Source organism: Podarcis erhardii (assembly GCF_964252035.2).
Source record: "Podarcis erhardii genome assembly, chromosome: 15".
NCBI lineage: Eukaryota > Metazoa > Chordata > Lepidosauria > Squamata > Lacertidae > Podarcis > Podarcis erhardii.
This window is the reverse complement of record NC_138505.1, coordinates 40,447,546-40,469,070: the sequence shown is the minus strand read 5'-3', so window position 1 is coordinate 40,469,070 and position 21,525 is coordinate 40,447,546. Positions and strand designations below refer to the sequence as shown.

At 42.6% G+C, this 21,525-nt stretch overlaps 1 protein-coding gene across 1 annotated transcript in view; it reads left to right on the top strand.

Annotated features, from left to right (window-relative positions):
• Positions 1-1,295: 1,295 nt before the first annotated feature.
• Positions 1,296-21,525, top strand: part of SBNO1 (strawberry notch homolog 1) — a 40,300-nt gene continuing 20,070 nt past the window's right edge. The window contains exons 1-13 of the mRNA XM_081842367.1: positions 1,296-1,465; positions 5,204-5,331; positions 7,119-7,223; positions 8,361-8,670; positions 10,251-10,351; positions 12,011-12,107; positions 13,073-13,233; positions 13,359-13,492; positions 13,597-13,687; positions 16,180-16,341; positions 17,061-17,196; positions 17,282-17,387; positions 19,396-19,549. Coding sequence (XP_081698493.1) covers positions 5,206-5,331; positions 7,119-7,223; positions 8,361-8,670; positions 10,251-10,351; positions 12,011-12,107; positions 13,073-13,233; positions 13,359-13,492; positions 13,597-13,687; positions 16,180-16,341; positions 17,061-17,196; positions 17,282-17,387; positions 19,396-19,549 — 1,683 coding nt within the window. The 5' untranslated portion in view covers positions 1,296-1,465; positions 5,204-5,205. The remainder of the gene's footprint in view (positions 1,466-5,203; positions 5,332-7,118; positions 7,224-8,360; positions 8,671-10,250; positions 10,352-12,010; positions 12,108-13,072; positions 13,234-13,358; positions 13,493-13,596; positions 13,688-16,179; positions 16,342-17,060; positions 17,197-17,281; positions 17,388-19,395; positions 19,550-21,525) is intronic.

The following is a 21,525-nucleotide window of genomic DNA, read 5'->3' as shown; positions in this document are numbered from 1 at the left end:
AAACTCTGAGGAAACTACATCTCCCAGGATTCTTTGGAAGAAGCCATTGTGCTACAGATGTGACCAAAGTCCTATTTGATGGCATCTGCTGTTTCTGCCCCTTGTGCAGAATCAGACAAGATTCTAAATAAAAACACTAGGAATTTTTTTACACAGCTTTCCCCATGAGACCTTTCTTGGGGAGTTTTGCGCAGTGCAACACCTGCCTTCATAGTGTAAGACGTCACAGTATATGTGGTAACAATAAGATGCTCTGTAAACAGGTGCCAGACAAAAACATTCCTCTACACCAACGGCCTTTGACCCATCTACGTACAGCCTTTTAAATGGTTTTGTGCGTGGGTGGAGTCACTGTTTTTTGTTATATATTTTTGTATTTCTATTAAATACAGTAGTGGTAATACGAAATAGCGTGGGCATTTTCTCTGAAATGGAATTCGACTTGGAGAGGCGGAGAAGCAAAGCAACGGGGCTTGAGTTTTTCTGCCGCGGTGGCTCCAGAAGACGAGGACGTGCAGCCACATTTAGGGAATGGGCCCAGACGCGACACGCGTTGCTGCGGATCCTTCCCATGCGAAAGAGAGACGCGCCTGCGCGGTGCCTTCTCCGCGCCCCCGGACCTCCTCCTCCTCAGGGCTCTCTCGTGAGGCACGACTGTCTCCCGTCAGACCACACGAGTAACCAACTCTCGCGATGGGGCCAGACGTGTGACCTCTTGCTCTCGCGTGAGCACGCACGGCGCCGCCATCTTGGGAAGCAGCACCACGTGACTCCCAACGGTCGTCTCCTCGACCTCCTCCTTTTTGCCCCTCCCAGCGGGGAAAAAAAACGGGCCTAGGCCAGCGCTCGAGCCTGAAGCGGCAGCTTGCGGGTTACTCCAGCGAACTACGAGCCGGCATCGGGATTCACGGAGGGGGTTCGCATTTTAGAAGCCTCCCCCTCCCCTTCGCATTCCTCCGAAGTGAGGGAAGAGCGTGAGGAAACGTCGGGCCACGTGACCAAGGGACGCGGCGAAGGATCGTCGGGGCAGCCCGCCACGTGATGCGAGGGAAGGCGGCGAAGGAGCTTGTGGTGACGACGACGACGCCGAGGAGAGACAGGAGCACGCGTGCGCACTGGCCTTTCCCTGGGCGCGAGGGGCGGAGGAGTCCGGGCGATGGTCACGTGGTTGCGCAGTGGCGTCGCGCGTCTCCGGGCAGAAGAAGGCGGCGGCCGCGGCGGCAGCAGCAGCAGCAGCAGCAACTCCAGCAGCCGAGCCGTCCTGCTGAGGTCACGTGGCGCAGCGTCACCCGCCGCCGCGAGCCTTCCCCTCGTCGCGCGCCGCCGCCGCGCCGCCCCCTCCCTCCCCCTGCCCTCTCTGCGCGAGGGGAGGGCAGGCGGGCGCGCAAAGATGGCGGCGGCGAGTTAGAAAGCGGCTGAGGCGTCGAGGAGGGAGAGCAGCTCGGCGGAAGGAATCCCGGCCAGAGTGAGTCCCTCCTGCCCCGACCCTTCTGGGGTGGTTTTGTTTTCATCCGTCGTCGGGGGGGGGGGCCCTCCGCTGCCCCCCCGCCTTCTCTCTCTCTCTCTGTCTCTGTGTCTCTCGTAGCTTTGCTGTATAGAAGGAAGAAGCGCCCCCCCCCCGCGCGCGCGCTCCTTCCCCACACGCACCTTCTCTCAGGTGCTGCTCTCGGGTCCCCTCCCTCAGTCCTGCACAGGGGAACGTTTTCTGCCGCCTCTTCCCTCCCCTCAGCGCACCCCAGACGGGCTTAATAACAACACCACAGCGCACAGCCCTGAAGTTCTCTGTTGCCTTGCGGGGAGGGGGCTCTTTCTTCCCCCAGCCCTTCAGGTTGAGAAGAAGCACAACTGGCCCCATATAACAGACATAAGAGAGGAGAAATTTGCTTTAAAGCCACCCCTGTGAAGAAAGTAACTGAGCTGGTGTGTCGTCTCTTTCGCACACTCAACCCCCCCCCCCCAAAAAAAATAATCTTACGGGTTTTCCTTTCAATTTCTCTATGGTGCAAGGGGTCTTCTCCCTCCTTCCCCGTTAGGAATGGGTTTTTCTACTTTCTTTGCGGTTTATGCCAGGATACCAGGCTGTTTTACTGTTGGAAAAGCCTTGCAGCTCCCTTTGCGGCTTAGCTTGGTGCCCTCGAGTTACTGTTGGACTGCAGTTCCTATCATGCTTCATCATTGGCTATGCCAGCTTGTACTGATGCGTATTGTAGTCTAGTGAAATATGGAGGACAGCACATGGGCTACCACTGGCCTAGTGTCTTCGTTAGGGCAGGGTCTTGTTTCCACCTTAATTGAACTAATCATCTAGCACCCCCTGCTTCCACACAGGCTGGGCAGAGAAGAAAGATGGTGAGGACTGAGTGTGTAACAGGTAATCCCCTATATGTATAGCACTGTAATTGTATATGGTCCATTAAAAAAATCTAATCATTTCTAAACCAAGGTTCTTCCACACACATTGCTTAAATCTAAATGTTAATAGCAGTGGATACATCAAGATTAGAGATAGTAAAGAAGCATGGTTTGGAAATAGCAGCTGGCTGTTCTGGCTTGCTCTATAATGTATATAAACATACTCTTTCACAGGCTCTTTCAACTGATGAGAGGTCAGAACAAACTCCACTGCAGTTTGCCAGTGGCAATAGCATGCTTGCAGATGGAGCCTTTTTCAGTGAGCTGGGATTTTTGTTTCTTTTGTTTGTGAAAGAAGTTACAATCTTCAGCTTATAGCCCTTTGTCAAAGGATGCCTTGAGCTACCCTGTTGAGGTGTGTAAGTTCTAAAGAGAATTGGCTGCATTTAAAACTTGGGGACAGCTGCAGTTTGCTCTGCCTGCCTGACTAAGCAGAAATCATTTTCAATCCTGGATGTTTCTAGTTCTCTTTCCTTATCTCAGTAGGCAGACTTTCATCTTTCAGTGAAATGTAAAAGTCTGCTACTAAGAGGGGTATTCTAGTTGATCAATCAATACCATGTGTATAACAATTACACAGGTGGAGCTAACCTAACCTGGAGGTTTATGTCCTGCCCATGTGGTTTCTGTGGAAGGCTAAGATCTGGTGATCCATATAGGAACTTTTTTGCGGCATTCCTGTGGAATCAACATTGTTTGGAAAACATTAATTTGTGAAATAGATCCAAAGTCTGTTTAACCCAGCGCCAGGGAACCTGTGGCCTTCCAGAAGCTGCTGAATTGCAACCCATACCATCTCTGACCATTAACCCCGCTGGTTTAACTTTGTGAACATAATTCTCAGAGTTTGATAGGGGAAAACAACCTACCTGGATCTGTTTTGTGAACATGAGTATATTTTCTTGCTCCAAAGACAGAAAACTTTCTGCTTGAAATAAATGGTACTTTTTGAAAGCTGTTGTATTCAACTTAAAATCCTGATAAATGACCGTAGTAATTTTCACAGGCTTTCTTGAGATTCTCTTTTAATAATGAATATATTTTATCCGTGACCTAGTTTCATATTATTATTTATTAAATGTATTAATCATTTGTTACCTAAAATGTCTGCAAGTGACTTACATTTAAAAACATATACACAATACATTGTACTGTAGGCAAGGGGAAAATGTTTCATGCGACATATAAAAACCCCATCCCCAGTAACAGCTACAGGAAGCTTTGGTTGTAAACCAAACACAACTGAATTTATCAAAGGCCTGGGTAAATTGTCTCTTAGACTGGGGCTGAAAAGATTTCAGTGAAGGTGCCAAGCAGGCCTCCTAAAGAGAGCATTCCACAGATGTGGAACCACTATTGAAAAGGCTGCCTCCCTTTGCCACCACCACCTTCCAAGCCTCCCTCAGAGGAGGGACCTGGAGAAGGGCCTCACATAATGATCTAAGGGTCCAGGTATGTTCATTTCTGGAATGCCTTTCCCAATAATATTGGGCTCAGAAGCATACAGGCAACCAATTTAATGTGAACAGAATAGGTGTTCTCTTCTGTTCATCTTAAACCTGTGAGGCTGCAGTAACTGAAGCTTCCAAACTGTTTTCAAAGGCCCCATCCATCAGTTGGAGGGCAAAGTGTTGTACTTTATTAGAACCACTATAATCCACCTTGAAAATGATTCAGGTGGAAGGCTTCATATATATATAGAGAGAGAAATTGTCAAAACTTAGTAGAGCTCTTGATGAAGCTGCACACAACTTCAGAGACCAATTCAGTTCATTCAAAACTCAAGGGAGAATAACCTTAATAGTCAATGTGTTTTAGTATTGCTTTTTGGTAGTTCACTCTCTGCTCTTCATTACTGGAAACTAATGGTATCACCTTCCTTGTTATGGGAAGGGTTAGTCTAATGCAAACAGTTGTAGTAAAAGAAATAGAAATTGTGGCTCGCCGTTTAAAGTTAACAGTATTGAATATGGTCAGAGTATAGCAACCATACATGCTGAGCAGACTTTACAGAAAAGTAGAACCAAGTGATAATGTCCATATTAAGGACGCAAAGCAGAAAATATAAAAGTATTAGGGCTGATACTTTATAATTTGGCCAACTTATCCAGGTGGCTGTGGCCAACATGTGATACCCCTTTCTTATGTGACACGGGCACTCCTGGAAGAGAGTAGAAGAACCCACTAGCTTATGTGTGGCATAGTCATGCCTGCACTCCTGCCTACTGTCATGCGCAGAAGACAAGATCCCTGGCCATTGGCCATTCTTACTAGGGCTGATAAGAGTTGTAGTTAAGCAACATATGGAGGGCTAAGGGTTCCCTATCTCTGACCTAATACCTCAGACTTTAGGTGCACTTGTCAAAACAGTTGCCCATCCCTGGCTTGGCGAAACAAGGTGTGCAGTCCTCTTAACTATGAACTGTTGTCAGAATCCCTCTATATTCTAACAGCATAGTTGCTGTAAACATAGTTATTTGTAATTTAAGTTCCACTGCTCTGACCAAATCTTCCAATGCCCTGATTTTAAACATGTTTATTAGAAGCAAATCCCAGTGACATTATGGTGGTTCTTTGGAACAGTAGAAGTGTGACATAACCTAATAGTCTTTACCTAACAGGAACAGTTCTTCACCTAATTCCGTGAAGACTTAAATGCTTTATGAATAATTTTATAAGTATTTGTAACTTCATAGGTGCTGTAGCTGTGCTTGTGGAAAGTGTGCAGGAGGATTGTCTTCTTGAGTTCTTGCCACTTAAACCACCTAATTGTAAATTTGCTTTGTTTCAGAGATGGTGGAACCAGGACAAGATCTGTTGCTTGCTGCTTTGAGTGAGAGTGGAATCAGCCCAAATGACCTGTTTGATATTGAGTCTACAGATATGGGTCTTGCAACCCCAGCTCCAGCTGTTCAGCAGGTTGATAAACCAAAAACACTTAAATTGGTTACTGTAATAACGTTTGAGCTGCCTTTTCTTTTCAAGTACAATGCTGATACTGGGTGATTGAAAAGGGAAAATAATGATATTTAAAAAGTTACCTATTCTACACTAAAACAAAGTGATAGATTGGATATGAAGCAACATGGCTGTTGAATCAGTGTGCCTAACTTCAGTTTGGGTGCTTTAGTGTTGTGGCTAGAGATAGGGTGATAAAATCTAGGAAATAAGCTTTTCGGGTTATGTGCTGCTCCTAGTGGTAGAAAGTTTGGGAAAGTTTCTCCTGTGACATTGTAACATTTTGTATTTCTGCCTGTGGTGCTGCTTACGTCTTGCAAAATTTTAAGCATTTAATAATATTAGAGCCATCACCTGGTCAGTCTTGTCTTTCAAATTAATTGCAATAACCTAGCCTCATTTAAGCATTTCGATTCATGCCATTGAAGTCATATGGAGAGAGACTGTGCTTTCCCACTCTTGCTACTGTGCCCTGTGCTGCCCTCCTCTTGATACTGAGGAGGAGATGTGTGTAGGCTAATGGTGTACGCTATATTCAATTCAAATTTATTTACGGCTATTAGCCCATAAAATATATACAAACATAAAAGCACAGAAGCATAAAAAACCAAAACATCTAACAGCTGAAGGGGAACACCACGATGCAAGGGTGGGACATTGAGCAGTGACAAATAACAGCCTGGGGCCCGGAAAGATCCAAGGGACGGTTCACAGAAAAAGGAGAACTGGAGACGAGATCCATCATGCACTCTCATCATAACTGTCCGATTAGTTTTTGTTGTTGTTGTTTTTTGGTGGTTTTTGTGTGTGAGATAACCGCATTCAGGAATCTCGCCACCTGCAGAGTTACAGAAGGATCTGTATCCTGCAAAAGCAGTGCGGCATGTGACTCAACAGGCCTGCCAACCAAGCGCAGTAAAGCAGGACCCAGGAATTTAGCATTGCTTCTCAACTGGTGGCCATATGGCCCCCTGGGCCCCCCCAGGTTATTTCAAGGAGGCCACGGGTAAATGGGGGACCGTGACACAAACAGAAGAAAATAGAAAACAAGTAGCGTGAACAGAGAAGTGACCATGCTTCCTAGTGGATGAATCGCCACACGTACTCTATGGCAGCATTGCTGCCCCTTCTCCTTCCCACTTCCGCACTCCACTAATGTTTGCACCAAGCTGTCCGGTAGGACAGAAGGGCCACAGGAAGGAAACAAGATCAGAAGTGAGCCATGGTCGGAAAAAGGTTGAGAAACACTGAGCTACAGCACTGCGCTTGCATGGAGAATGCAGAGTGAGAGTGAAGGGCACCACTGTCACTCCATATAGAAACTCCGTCGCAAATGTCTGAAGAGGACTCGTACAATCACTATATAAAAATAAGTGTTGTCATCTAGACATTGCATGAGGTCACAGTTGTCAGTGTTTTTCATTTTTCAGAAGTATATGCAGGAGTATCTTGTGTGGAATATCTGCATACATGTTGTGAGCACATATTGCATGTCTGCGCATACAGTATCTTCTTTGGGATATATCTAAGAATAAAAGCTCTCCAACTGTCATTTGGTACTAACCCATTCACTCAGGTTGCAGAGCAATTTCATTGCTGATTGAGAGACCAACTGCCTTTGGCTTCCTCTTGACTGTAGACTGTATTAAATAGATAAATAAAAAGGCATAGCAAGTGAGATGCTTAATTGAATGTTGTGTCCAATATATGTTCCACAATGTGACTTTATTCTCTCTGTCTTTCTTTAGTCAGCCCCAGTTAGTGCCTTAGAACTGGGCATGGAGACTGAAGCATCCCTTGCTGTTAAAACAGAACCACAGACTGCATCTTCTCCAGCTGTACTGAACATCAGGGTAAGAGACGTAAAGCCTTAATTACCGTATTTTTCAACCTATAAGGTGCCCCCTGTTTTGGGGGACTCCGATTTAAGAAAATGGGGGGAGATGTATCCGTGTATAAGATGCCCCCAAACTTTTGACATTATTTTTAGGGGGAAAACCTAGTCTTATACACGGAAAAATACGGTAAGTATTTGAGTTGGAAATTTGCCTCTGATGGAATTGATTACATGAAGAAAGAAAAATGAGTAAGGACAAATTTCCTGCAGATACCTTGTATCACAGAATGGCTTGAGCTATGAAGAAACAGTTTTTTCTATGGGAAAGGTGTTAAACTACAGTGTAGAATTCAGTGTTCATTGTCTTGCATATCATGCTGATTCATGTATATATTGTATGGTTAGGGCCAAATCTATCTTGGGGAGGCAGTTTACTTGAGTATATTTGGAACCCTTAGTATTGTATATGGTGCTTCTTAAGACCTGTTGTACTAAACAGGTCCCAAACTGCCCATACTATCAACATTGTATAATGCACTGTTCTTGATCCGTGAATGAAAGCCCTATCCACTCAGAACAAAAACATTGGATGCCACCCACTATTAAAATGACAGCTCAACAAAAAAACTAAATAGTAATATGGAGGCGGGAATCCAGGAAAATGTCTTTTAAAAATTACGTAACTTTTACCTAAGTTAGGAAACTTGTATAGGGTAAGTTGTGTTGAGAACTTTTCTGATGCCCCAGAGTTAACTTAGCATGTATTTTTAAAAACAAAAAACAAAGCTTTATAAGTACCCCATCTTAATTCCCTCCCCACCAACTCACAGTTGCTCACAGTTTCTGCATGCCATTATTATTTTTTTCATTCTTGCTGCATTGTTGGCCAACTCCATTCATCGCTTTCATTATATTAATTATTGGAAGCACTACTTTTTATTATAACCAAATTTCTAAAAAAGATAAGATTTTATACAAACACTTCTGTCTTGCCCAGCTCAAGCAAGCAAATGAGACACTGCTGTGGAGTCTGAAATTGAAACCGGAACTATTCAGTTTTACGTTTTTGCTTTCACTTGCAGGCCAGGACTAAATAACAGTTTTAAGTTTGGTTTTCCAGCAAACGGTAATGATCTTTCTGTTCTTTCTGCAGCAACCACCATCAACTACAACCTTTGTGTTGAATCAAATAAACCAGCTTCCTACTCTGGGAACTACCATAGTAATGACAAAAACAACCCCAGTCACCACTACCAGGCAGACGATCACTGTAGCAAAAATTATACAGACCAGCACCACTACCAGGCCGTCAGTTGCAGCGCCAGCAGTTCGGAATGCTCTGACGTCCACAACTCCCAAGGACCAGATCCAGCTAAAAGATCTGCTAAAAAACAATAGTCTTAATGAGCTGATGAAGCTGAAGCCACCTCCCAACATTGCTCAGCCGGTTGCGACAGCTGCAAGTAAGTGGCTTAAGAAGCTGACTGGATGGAGTATTAGTTTTGGGGGGACTTGAACAGAATAATCTAGCATGCTCATTGCAGACTCCTTAGGCATTTGTCTTTATGCTGGATCACCTTTCCTCAGCTTGATGCTTTCCACAAGTTCTGGACTACAGCTACCATCTTCTCTTATCATTGGCCACATTGGCTGGGGATGATAGTTCATAGTTTAAAACATTTAGAGCAGGCTTCCTCAACCTCGGCCCTCCAGATGTTTTTGGCCTACATCTCCCATGATCCCTAGCTAGCAGGACCAGTGGTCAGGGATGATGGAAATTGTAGTCTCAAAACATCTGGAGGCCCGAGGTTGAGGAAGCCTGATTCAGAGGGTACCACATTGGAGAAGGTTATGTTAGATATTTGGTATTCAGACTGATTTTTTTGCTACAGCATCATACAACAAAATGGTGTGCAAGCATAAACTGGACAGGCCAACTATGTTAATGTGACTCTTCTAAATAAATAGTAAACTTTGTAGCATGTAATACAGTAGGCCAACCTCGGCCAACCTGATGAACTTAACAGGCAGCACTGCTGATAGAACTTGTAGGCCAAAATGTCTGGAGGGCACCAAGTTAGTGAAGGCCGATGTAGGTGAATTGCTGGGCATGGTGTGCATTAAAAGCTAACCTGTGTCATGAAGTTTACATTTGAGTACCTTTACAAATGGGACTCTTGTTTAGAACATACTTGCTGTGTTTCATTTTCTCTAAATGCAGACTGTGATGGAAAGCAAACCCTTGCAGAAAGATACAAGGCTCCTCGGGGGGGGGGGGTTATTTCTGTGAATGAATAGACTCTTCTTAGGTGGCATAGAAGCACATGAATGTTTTCTTGATTAAAAAGCATTTACATTGTTACCTGTTGTGAAAAATCTCCTGTGAAAATAGAGTTACATTTTAGCCTTACATTCTCATTCATAAAGATGTGGTGAAATTGTTTTCTTTAAGTACACTTTGTCCAGGGGCCATGGATATGACACATGGAAATTAAATAATTTCTGCAAGTCTTTGAACATAATATACACATCCCAGAATCATATCAAGTGATGAGTACTATTGCCATATTATTGATTTGGATGAAGAGAGAGAGAGAGAGAGACTGCTAAATTATGTGTTCATCTAAATAATCTAAAAATTATTTAGACCCCAAAATGTTGACTTTCTTCCAGAAATAATTGTAGTTTCTACAATGGTGGTAAATGCCACCAAATCAGGTAAGATAAACTTTGATTTCGCTGCTAAAACTGGGAATTGGGCTTCCTCTCTTTAACCCACCCTTCAAGGTGATCCAGATGTAAGTTTGATTTAACGGTGGCACCTGCACTAGTAGCCCTGATCTAACAGCCAGCAACCTGTTTAGTGTTGCTGTGGCAGAACCTGTTGAGAAATGTTTGTTTGTTTGTTTGTTTGTTTGTTTGTTTGTTTAAGATTGGCAGAAATTTACATGCTCTGACTCAGCATTCAACTATAGAGAAGATTTGATTGTATTCTAGAAAATTTAATTTGTTATATATTAACTTGGAATTTTTCTCTTTGTAGCTGATCTAAGCAATGGTACTGTAAAAAAGGAGGCATCTACTAAAGAGGTAGCGAGAATATGGATAAATGACATGAAAATGAGAAGCTTTTCTCCTACAATGGTAGGTGCAACTTCCTCAGCAGCGAGGTATACATTGCTCTCTAACGGAACACTGCTTCTGAAAATTTTAGTTCCCTGCACCCAGAAGCCAAATATAGAAGCTACTGAAGGAGTGCCGGCTCCTGTAACAAATAAATCTACTCCTTAAGATCTACTGAGGTCTTGCTCTGCTTATCCAGAGATTAGAGAAAGCCGTTCTTTTGTGGTGCTGTGACTTGGGAATTTCCTACCCAGCTATATTCACAGGTGCCTACAGCTGTAAAGATTTAGGTTTATTTTTAAAAAATAAATACCCCACCTCCAAATTGTTTCTGGTTTCTGTTGGACCCTTATGATGATGATGATGATGATGATGGTGATGATAATGGAAACAACAATAACAATAATAAATATATTTAACCATCCATTTATGGCATGCTCTAAAAATATTTCCAAGCCAATCCCAATTTAATATTTAAATTTTAAATGCATACATACAGTGTCTGTCTCTCATTTAGTTCATAAAAAGAAGCAAATGAATTAAAGATGTTTCTTTAAAGTATTAAGATTGATAATCCACAAAGTTCATGTCCCACTTTCTTCTCTTACCTTTCCAATGTTTGGCAGGTTTGCCGGAAAAGATCTTTAAAGCCTTAAATTTATGCATCCAGTATTAGCTCAAATTACAATGTTAATTTGATTCATCCACTGGAATGCTTAAAAAGAAAAATCATTAGCGGGTATTTTATTTATTCTTCTCTTAGTCCCTGCAGATTTTATTCCATGCAGATCAATAGCTCCTTGCAGGGGGCCCCTCCTCTTTCCCTCCCGGGTGTGGATCCAATTGATATACCGTATTTTTTGCCCCATAGGACGCACTTTTTCCCCTCCAAAAATGAAGGGGAAATGTGTGTGCGTCCTATGGGGCGAATGCAGGCTTCGCGCAGATCTCCACAAGCCGTGGGAGCCCTGCGCTGGGCTCCTGCAGCTTGCGGAGAGTTGCCCGCATGCCGAAGGCTGGGCAAGACTTCGCTTGCGGAGAGTTGCGTGTTCTGGGGTCGGGGGAAGCCCCGCGCCTGGGGGGAAAATAATTCCCCCCCTTTATTCCCCCCCAAAAAACTAGGTGCGCCTTATGGGACGGTGCGTCCTATAGGGTGAAAAATACGGTATTCTTATTAAATCTTGTTTTTTTAAATGACCATGTCCAAATTGGCCTGGATTCCTTTTACTTTTTAGAGAAGTCGCTGCTTTTTAGAGAAGTCGCTGCTTCAATGGCAAAATGCTTTAATGAAGCATTTTATTGTGAGGTCTTGATCACGCCGTGTGTCTGTGCTCAATGTCAGAGCTCCCATGGCTCCCTCCAGAGCTTTGGGGGGCTACTAGAGGGCGTTCCTGACACCACTGGAGCCTTCAGAACCCGAATTTTCCTTTTGGGGTTTTTAGAGAAGGTGCATTGCCAGTGCTCCCTTCCCGCCTCCTCGCAGCAATCGGGTTGCTCAGGATGAGCGAACCCCATCGTCCACCATAGCCTGCAGCACACTGGAAGTCTGGCATAGCACTTTTAAAAGATAAGCATTCTTCTCTCTTGGTGTAGCAGAGTCTTTTGGCTCCATCTTGCTGATTAGTCTTTAGCGTTGCTGTTTCTGTATCACAATTTAACAAATATTCATCTTTGCTGCAGAAAGTTCCAGTAGTAAAAGAGGAAGAAGAGCCTGAAGAAGAAGATGAGGAAGAAATGGGTCATGCAGAGACGTATGCAGAGTACATGCCCATAAAATGTATGTTATTCAACTGCATAGGTTATTCAACTGTTAAAAAATATTAAACTACTATATATAGGTATACCAATATCTTTCTTGTAAGTAGATAATTGTAGTGTTCATGTGTATATCTCCTACCTCTGTTCATTTGAAGACTGGGTTTCAACAGATCTCTAGATTCATTCAGCCTTCATTGGCATAATTTAGACAATAAAATCATAAGGGGGGGGGAACCATCCATAAAAGATGTCACTGTGAACATCTGCCTTCTTCACTCTCCGCAGATCTCTAGATGTTTTTCATTCTAGTGTTGCGGGGTCTAGACGGATGTAATAAAACATACTGGATAGTTACACAAATGGAAGTACGTGCTGCCCAAGGGGAAATGCAGGAATTTAGGAGAGGGAATTCCTTGCATAGGCAGAATTGCCTTTCACTTCAATGGACTATTTCTTCAGGGCATTTTTGCCTCTTGCTTGAGTAAGCAATCAGCAGATGTTTGTTTCATGTGTTGAGGACATTTATGTCCTGCATCTTCCATCATGGAGCTGAAGGTGACATGCATGGGATCTCCCATCCAGGCATTCTACCAACTCAAACCTCATTAGCTTCAGCAAGGTGGCTTTATCATGTGGTCTAAGGCAGTGTGGTTGCTTTGCATGCATCTAATTTTTTTGTGGAGCATCTTTAGTCCCTTCAGGAGATGGGACTAGGCCTGTAGCATCACATGTAAATATTGCAAACAAGGGTGTATATAAATCATGAGTCACACAGAGATAGAACTGTAGTTTCTGCCCTCTACTTCATAAACCCTCAGAATTCCTGCTGGCTTTGTAGATTAAGAGCCTTGTATTTAGAGCAGTTCTTAGCTTTAGTTTTATAAAGAGCAAATGTTTGAATTAGAGTCACTAAAATTTTTATCTTGCTGAAGTAACCTCTGATAGGATGTTGCCTATAATATTTGTATTATATTCTACAAACAGTAAAAATTGGTCTGCGTCATCCTGATCCAGTGGTAGAAACCAGCTCTCTCTCCAGTGTTACCCCTCCAGAAGTTTGGTATAAGTCTTCAATTCCTGAAGAGAGTATTGATAGTGGCTGGCTGTCAGCATTGCAGCTTGAAGCTGTTACATACGCAGCACAGGTATGTCATGGTTTCATGTTTACTCAAAACGAACCAATTTCCCGTTCAGCTACAGAAGGTGTGGGGTTGGCGTGTAACTTCTCCTATGCTGAATCTTTTATCTTCCTTTTTTTAACATTCTGCAGCAACATGAAACATTCCTACCCAATGGAGACAGAGCTGGTTTCTTGATAGGTGATGGTGCAGGTGTAGGAAAAGGAAGGACCATAGCTGGAATAATATATGAGAACTACCTCTTGGGTAGAAAAAGGGCAGTATGGTAAGTAGAGATCACTTAAATTGGGGGGGGGGGGATGCTAGGTAAGCAAGATCCTTAACCTTTTTTTTGCCTGTATCTTCACAGTTGTGTTTGCTCTCTCCTAGGTTTAGTGTTTCAAATGATTTGAAATATGATGCAGAAAGAGATCTGAGAGATATTGGAGCAAAAAACATTTTGGTTCATTCATTAAACAAGGTGTGGATTTTTTTACTATGTACAGTTGAAGCAAAGTATTAGGTATGCTTGTGTGAGATGAATGTTATGTGAATGCTGTATATCTTAGACATGCTAAAACCTGCTGTTTATGGTTTTGTTGCCTTCCTGCCTAAGTTGCAATACAGTGGTGCCCCGCAAGACGAACGCCTCGCAAGACGGAAAACCCGCTAGACGAAAGGGTTTTCCGTTTTGGAGGCGCTTCGCTAAACGAATTTCTCTATGGGGTTGCTTTGCAAGACGAAAAATTCTTGCGAGTTCCCGCGGTTTTTTCCGCTTTTTCCCCCTTTTCCTAAGCTGCTAAGCCGCTTAACAGCTGTTCCGCTGATAAGCCGCTTAACAGCTGATCGCTAAAAGCCGCTAGACCGCTAATAGCGCTAATCCGCTAAGCTATCAGTGGGCTTGCTTTGCAAGACGTAAAAACCGCTAGACGAAGAGAATCGCGGAACGGATTCTTTTCGTCTTGTGAGGCACCACTGTACTAGCACATGGTTGCTTAGAATGCCGCTATTCCAGTGCAGTATTATAAAATCAAGATGTTGGCATGGTGTTAGAGCACTGCCACAGGCTTCATGAGCACTTCAGGATTGGGGTGGGGGATGGTGTCCAGTTATTAAAGCAAATGACAATTGCTTGAGCTTTCTTGAGTTTGTTTGGGCAGTAATTTGCTTCTGAACTCTTCCACTGAATTTTGTAGTTCTCAACAAATTTAGATGTGGGAAATGCTTCTTTAGTCCTTTGCTTTACAGCATTGGATATCTTGCTAGACTTATTAATTAATTAATATGATTAGTTTTATGAATCATCATTTACATGAGTCTCCATGTCTTAACTAACTCCTAGACATTCATAGATTTAACAAATTTATTATTAAACTTGGAAGATTATAGTAACAAATGAGTTATTGGCAACTAGATGTTAAATATACAGTGTAAAAGAGTCTTACTGATCTGGGTGGAAGCTCTGCATAACATTTTAACAAGTTCTTGTAAAGAACTGCATTTGTGTAGGTTTCTAATTGGGAATGGACAGATCTATTTCTAGTCCACTTCTGTTTTGCATGTGTTCACTCATAAATCCACTCTGTTCTGCATCAATTGTGAATTTTCTTAACCACACTACAGTACAGTGGTACCTCTGGTTGCGAATAGGATCCGTTCCAGAGCCTGTTTGTAACATGAGCAGAACGCAACCCGCATGTACACGGGTCACGATTCGCCGCTTCTGCGCATGCGTGTGACGTCATTTTGAGCGTCTGCGCAAGCGGCGAAACCCGGAAGTAACCTGTTCCGTTACTTCCGGGTTGTGGCAGGATGTATCCTGAAAGAACGTAACCTGAACCTAACCTAACAAGAGGTATGACTGTACTCTTTTCTTATAAAATAAAGCGAGATGAGCGCCGCAACCCCAGAGTCGGTCATGACTGGACCTAATGGTCAGGGGTCCCTTTACCTTTAAGCATTTTGGAACATGTTTGGGCCAAGAACTTTGTCACAAAATGTGAACAAGTGCAAAAACTGAAGGATAACTGCTACAATCTCTGTATTGGTATGGGAAGTACAAATCAAGTCAGTTCATTAAAAAATGTGTACTAAACAAAATCCTGCAGTATCCCTATTTCTAATAAAGAGCAAAGTTGTACTGAATGTGCCATACCAGTGCCACTTTTCACACTGAATAAAGAAATCTAATTCTCTTTGCAGGGTTGAATATTTGGGCTTCTTCCCTTACTATAGTGTACTGAATGCTGGGAGTTAGCCCACCTTTTTGCTGTCCTTTCCTTTAGGAAATGCATTTTCCAGGGTTGTGCAGTTACAGTTAAAAAGGGTATTGTAACTTGTGACCATAGATTTCAGGAAAAAACATTTCTCCATGTGTCTTGGTATTAGAACTATTTCAGCAGAAACAAAAAGTGGCACAGGCACAAACTTGCCAAGATTAGGAACATTTCTCATTTGAACTTTAGCTTTAAAAATAGAGGGAATGTGTGTGAGCTTTGTAGGAGAAAGTATAGGTATTAAGATCACTGTGTTGCACTTAACATTGTTGCTTATATTGGGTATGTGCATCCTGTTGCAACTTTACAGTACAGTGGTGCCCCGCAAGACAAATGCCTCGCAAGACGGAAAACCCGCTAGACGAAAGGGTTTTCCATTTTGGAGGCGCTTCGCAAAACGAATTTCCCTATGGGCTTGCTTCCTGCGGTTCCCCCCCCTTTTTCTAAGCCGCTAATACCGCTAATTCGCTAATCCGTCAATGGGCTTGCTTCGCAAGACGAAAAAACCACTAGATGAAGAGACTCGCGGAACGGATTAATTTTGTCTTGCGAGGCACCACTGTAATTATATTGATGGAAATTGAATGTTGGATGTACAAGTTTGTAAATGAAGTTTAAGGAACTAATAGTTGTAAGGAACTAATAGTTGTGCCAGTTGCAGGGTGTCTTTTATACTAATACGGTATTTTTATTTTAGTTCAAATATGGAAAAATTTCTTCAAAACACAACGGGAGTGTGAAGAAAGGTGTCATATTTGCCACCTATTCCTCTCTTATTGGAGAAAGTCAGTCTGGGGGCAAATATAAAACCAGGCTCAAACAACTTCTTCACTGGTGCGGAGATGACTTTGATGGAGTTGTATCTTTTCAGTGTTCTAACTTGGTACAATAACAGACTCTTCCCATAGCTCTTTAAACCTGTGCCTGCACTCACTTTCTTAAGCATGTGTGTCTTGCTGGTTTTAAATTATTGGACTCTCAGTCACTTGGGAAAGACATCTGTCAAGTGTAGAAGTGTTTCTAAGTAGTCAAACATTTGTATTTATAATTAAATGTAAAGACACGGATGTCTAGTTAATTAATAAAAAACTAAACTGATCTTTAAGCTGCAGTATTTGATTGACTTTTTAGCTGTTAGTTGATTGTCCAGATGGAGCACCTTTTCTTACTTGCAAAAACTATTGTTAATAAAAGTACACTACTTCTAAAAACTGTATATGTTAAACATTGTTTTGAGGTGTTCCTCATTCTCTTCCAAATAGAAGGAATGATCCTACAAGGTGTCCACTGAAACACATGCATATATATGTCATACCAAAACAGCCAATATGCACATTTGATTGACTAATACTTGTATGATTAATCGGCTGCTGTTGCAACCCTATCCAATTTATCCGGGAGAAAGTCCAACTGAACATAGTGAGGCTCACTTGCAAGAAGTGCTTAGGATTGTGCTGCATTATTTATTTATAATTGGGTAACATTATGACCAATCTTTCTGTTTCACTGTAAGTCAAAACTTCCTTGGGAGTAAGATTATTTTTATTATTAATGTCTATTCCTTAACAATATGTTCAGATAGTATTTGATGAATGTCACAAGGCTAAAAATCTTTGTCCTGTTGGGTCATCAAAACCGACTAAGACAGGTTTGGCGGTTCTGGAGCTGCAGAATAAACTTCCAAAAGCCAGAGTTGTCTATGCTAGTGCCACAGGTATGTACTCTGTTTTAAATGTGGTGTTGTTGTTTTGTTAAGTTGGTGGAAAGGTATGAAATTTAATCTAGATATTTGTTTTCAGGTGCATCTGAGCCACGCAATATGGCATATATGAACCGCCTTGGGATATGGGGTGAAGGAACTCCATTTAGGGAGTTCAGTGACTTTATTCAGGCTGTTGAAAGAAGGTAAGTTGTTGACTCCATATGTCAACTCTTGTTGTTTAATATGCAGGCTATAACTATGTGGTAGAGCTCAAGATTTATATGAAGAAGATCCAGCATGAAAATGGTTATCCTCAGTAAGATGGCTCATGGGAATGGTCTGACTCTATAAGACAATTTCATATGAGGTGTTATTTGTTATTTGTTATCAAGTTGCACATGGCTCTTGAAGATTTCCCTGTTTTAGAGGGACAACTCAGGGCTTGAATTTGAAGGCAACATTATTTGCCAGAGGATGTAAGAACAAACATTTAATTCCTAGACAGAGGAGGGAGTATTTCATGTGACTCAGAAATGAAACTGATACTATACTAAATCTGGGGAGCTTCATGAAACAAATACAGTGGTGCCTCGCAAGACAAAATTAATTTGTTCCGCGAGTTGTTTCGTATTGCGATTCTTTCGTTTTGCGGAGCGCGGATTCCCTGGGTATTAACGGCTTTAAGAGAAAGGAAGCAAACTCGCAAGACGTTTTCGTCTTGCGAAGCAAGTCCATAGGGAAAATCGTCTTGCGAAGCAACTCAAAAACGAAAAACCCTTTCGTTTTTCGTCTTGCGAGGCATTCGTCTTGCGAGGTACCACTGTAGAGACTTGCTGTAGGAAAATCTGAATTGCTTTCTAGTGAAATATAGTGAATTGCCTTATTCAAAATGCATGCTTGTAAGTAGAATACCTAAATGTGAAGACTATTCAGTTCAGTTTCAAACTTCCTAGAGATGCAAAAGGAGTTGTGGGAGGATCCTTGTCTGTAGAGGTCTCTGCCAATGATGGCAAGTAAAGGACCCATTTCAACCTTCAAAAGCAGATACTGCATTGCATTGTGTTACTTGGAAGTTTTATTTTTTATAAAAGTATCTATATGCCACCATACTAAAATATCGCTGTGGTATAAGAATCAGACACAAAACACCAATATAAATGGTCCAAAACAATTATTAAAGTGACTGGTCAATAAAGTTTTAAATAGCTGCACATGCCTGTTGGCATGAAAAAGTCTTCAAGAGGTGCCTCAGTCCAAAGTTGAGGGTGCTTGCTGAATCTCCTGGAGGAGTGTTACACAGCACGGGGCTGGTGACTGCAGTACAGTGGTGCCCCGCAAGATGAATGCCTCGCAAGACGAAAAACCTGCAAGACGAAAGGGTTTTCCGTTTTTCGATGCGCTTCGCAAGACGAATTTCCCTATGGGCTTGCTTCGCAAGACGAAAACGTCTTGCAATTTTTCCCCGCTCCCCCCCTTTTTCTAAGCCGCTAATAGCCTCTTAGCCGCTAAGCCTTTAATAGCCGCTAAGCTGCTAATAGCGCTAAGCCGCTGATGGTCTTGCTTCGCAAGACGAAAAAAGCGCTAGACGAAGAGACTCGCGGAACGGATTATTTTCGTCTTGCGAGGCACCACTGTACAAGTCTCTCTTATTGTATACTGAAATCAGATGGCTCCAGAAGGCCATATTATCTAGTCCTTCAGTCAGAGAGCAGGGTCATTTGCTCACCTGGACCTTGCTTTCTCCCCTCCAATAAAAGAACAATCCAAGCCATAGGGTGCCACACTCAAGCCGGATGCAAATGCAGGAAGGGATCCTGCTGAGCTGAGAACTCTCCACTCAGTTGACATTAGCTGTTCAGGCACAGGAAGCGGGTGAGAATGCCTTCTGGTTCCTCAGTTGTATATTCCCAGGAGGCTTTCTTATTTGAGGCAAAGTCCATGTCGTCCATTGATGTAAATAATAGAAAGCTTGACAGATTCTCTCTTCTCATGTCTATAGTGTGTTTTTAAAATATGGTGCTTGCAACTCAGCCTGGTGGTGGTGTCATTTTGTGATAGTGCTTGAAGATATTGGTTCCATTGAAAAATAATATTTAATCAGGCTTTAATATAACATTAGCCTTCCCTAATAAATCCAAGAATTCTCTGTTTTAAAATAATTTCCATCTTATCAATTACCTTGATGATTCCTTCCTGTTTGTTTGTTTTCAGAGGTGTAGGTGCCATGGAAATTGTTGCTATGGATATGAAGCTACGAGGAATGTATATAGCAAGGCAGCTGAGCTTTTCGGGTGTAACCTTCAAAATTGATGAGGTTCAGCTTTCACATCACTATGTTAAAATGTATAATAAATCTGTAAAAATGGTAAGTGTATTTAAATACAGCATTTTGCATGTTAAACTAGGCACTGTACCTTTTGAATTGTAGTTGAACACACAGACCCTAATCCAGACTGGTGTAGGGTGGCTGACCAGGTGGGTCCAAGGTGTGGTAAATGAATATTTGCAGGATGGGGGGGGGGCACTGCCACTCTTAAAGATGCAGTAGTGTGCCTGCTCCTTGGTTGGGGGAGTGGGGAGAGTGAACCCAGCAGTTTGTGAAAGCTGCTGCCCAGTGGCACATGTTCTTGGGGAAGGTGCTCAAGAGGTGATGGCCATCCAGATGCTCTTGAAGGAAACAGATTATCTGGACTCATTTCAGTTGGGGTTCAGGCCTGAGTTAGGGACTGAGTCAGCCCTGGCTGCTCTGATGGAGGGCGGAAGGGGAGGTGCTACCCTGTTTCTCCTCTTTGATCTCTCAGCAGCTCTTAATACCAACACCCAAGGTATTTTGCTAGATTGGCTGTGTAGGTTGGCAGTTGGCAGTACAGTGGTGCCTCGCAAGACGAAAAGAATCCGTTCCGCGATTCTCTTCGTCTAGCGGTTTTTTCGTCTTGCGAAGCAAGCCCATTGACGGCTTAGCGGATCAGCTGATAAGCGGCTTAGCGGCTTAGAAAAGGGGGGGAGGGGAAAAAACCCGCAGGAACTCGCAAGACATTTTCGTCTTGCGAAGCAAGCCCATAGGGAAATTCGTTTTGCGAAGCGCCTCCAAAACGGAAAACCCTTTCGTCTAGCGGGTTTTCCGTCTTGCGAGGCGTTCGTCTTGCGGGGCACCACTGTACAGTGGTTCTGCTCTTACCTAAAGGGTTGTATTAAGGTTTGTGGTGGCGGCCCTCCACATACATTGAAGCATATAATGCAGTAACCTGAGAAAGATCCTTCTTGGTGCTGATGCTCCAGTTGGGGAACTTCTTCCACCTGACACATTACTGATAAGTTTTCATTATCAACTGAAGACATTACTGTTTGTTGTAAATTAAAGCCTGTTAATTTAATGTTGCCTGTTAAGACTAATACCACTTGGTTCTTTAACTAGCGTGTTTTATATTTATTTATTCTACATGTGAGATTGATATTACAATAATAAATAATATTTTAAATAATTCAAATTAGTCATGACTAACTTATCCCATTGATTTCAGTGCTACGTGTAAATTCTCTGGATTGAGACATGCTTGTACTATGGAAATAAAAATATTTCCTTGAAAAGTTGGTTTTCATGCTCTTATTGGTGAAGGCTTAGAAAGAAGTTAGGAGAACATGTTTTTAAATGTTTCAAATAAGTTATTTTATTATTTTATCACTGATGTGTTTCCCATCCTTTGAAAATGCGTTTTTTTTACTGGACCTCTCAGTGCATATTTGTAAAGCCTGTAAGAGATGGCTGTCACTTGTCCTGACTTTTAAATATTCAGGTTTGTGTGTCTTAATGTAACTGCAGTCTTCAGAGATTAAAAGCACTAATGATAAAATTATTGATTTGAACAAAGTTACAGCGATCATTCTAGACACAGTAGTTGACAGGGAACCCTGGGACTCCTCTGTGAGAAGATCAGTGCAGTGAGTGAGTTTCCCTGAAAAGACAGAATAATCATTGTTGCTAGTCTTCTTTGGCAGTGTTTTATCATGGGGTATATTCTTGGGTGGGAATGGAGAGTCTGTGGCTCTCCAGATGTTGTTGGATTTCTAACTCCTGTCAGCGCCAGCCGGCATGGACAGTTATTAGAGAAGATCAAAGTTGTAGTCCAACATCTGGAGGGCACCAGGTTCCGTCTCCCAGTTTACGTTGTATTCAACTCATAGAAGGCAACACTGAGGTCCAGCAGTTATTGGCAGCACTCTTTCTGAATTGACTAAGCACCTTAGAACGATACATCCTTGATTCCCTGAAGGTAGCAAGTTAGAAAAGAACTGTGATAAACTGAAACATTCTTGGACAAATCATCTCAGGTTAATCTTGCT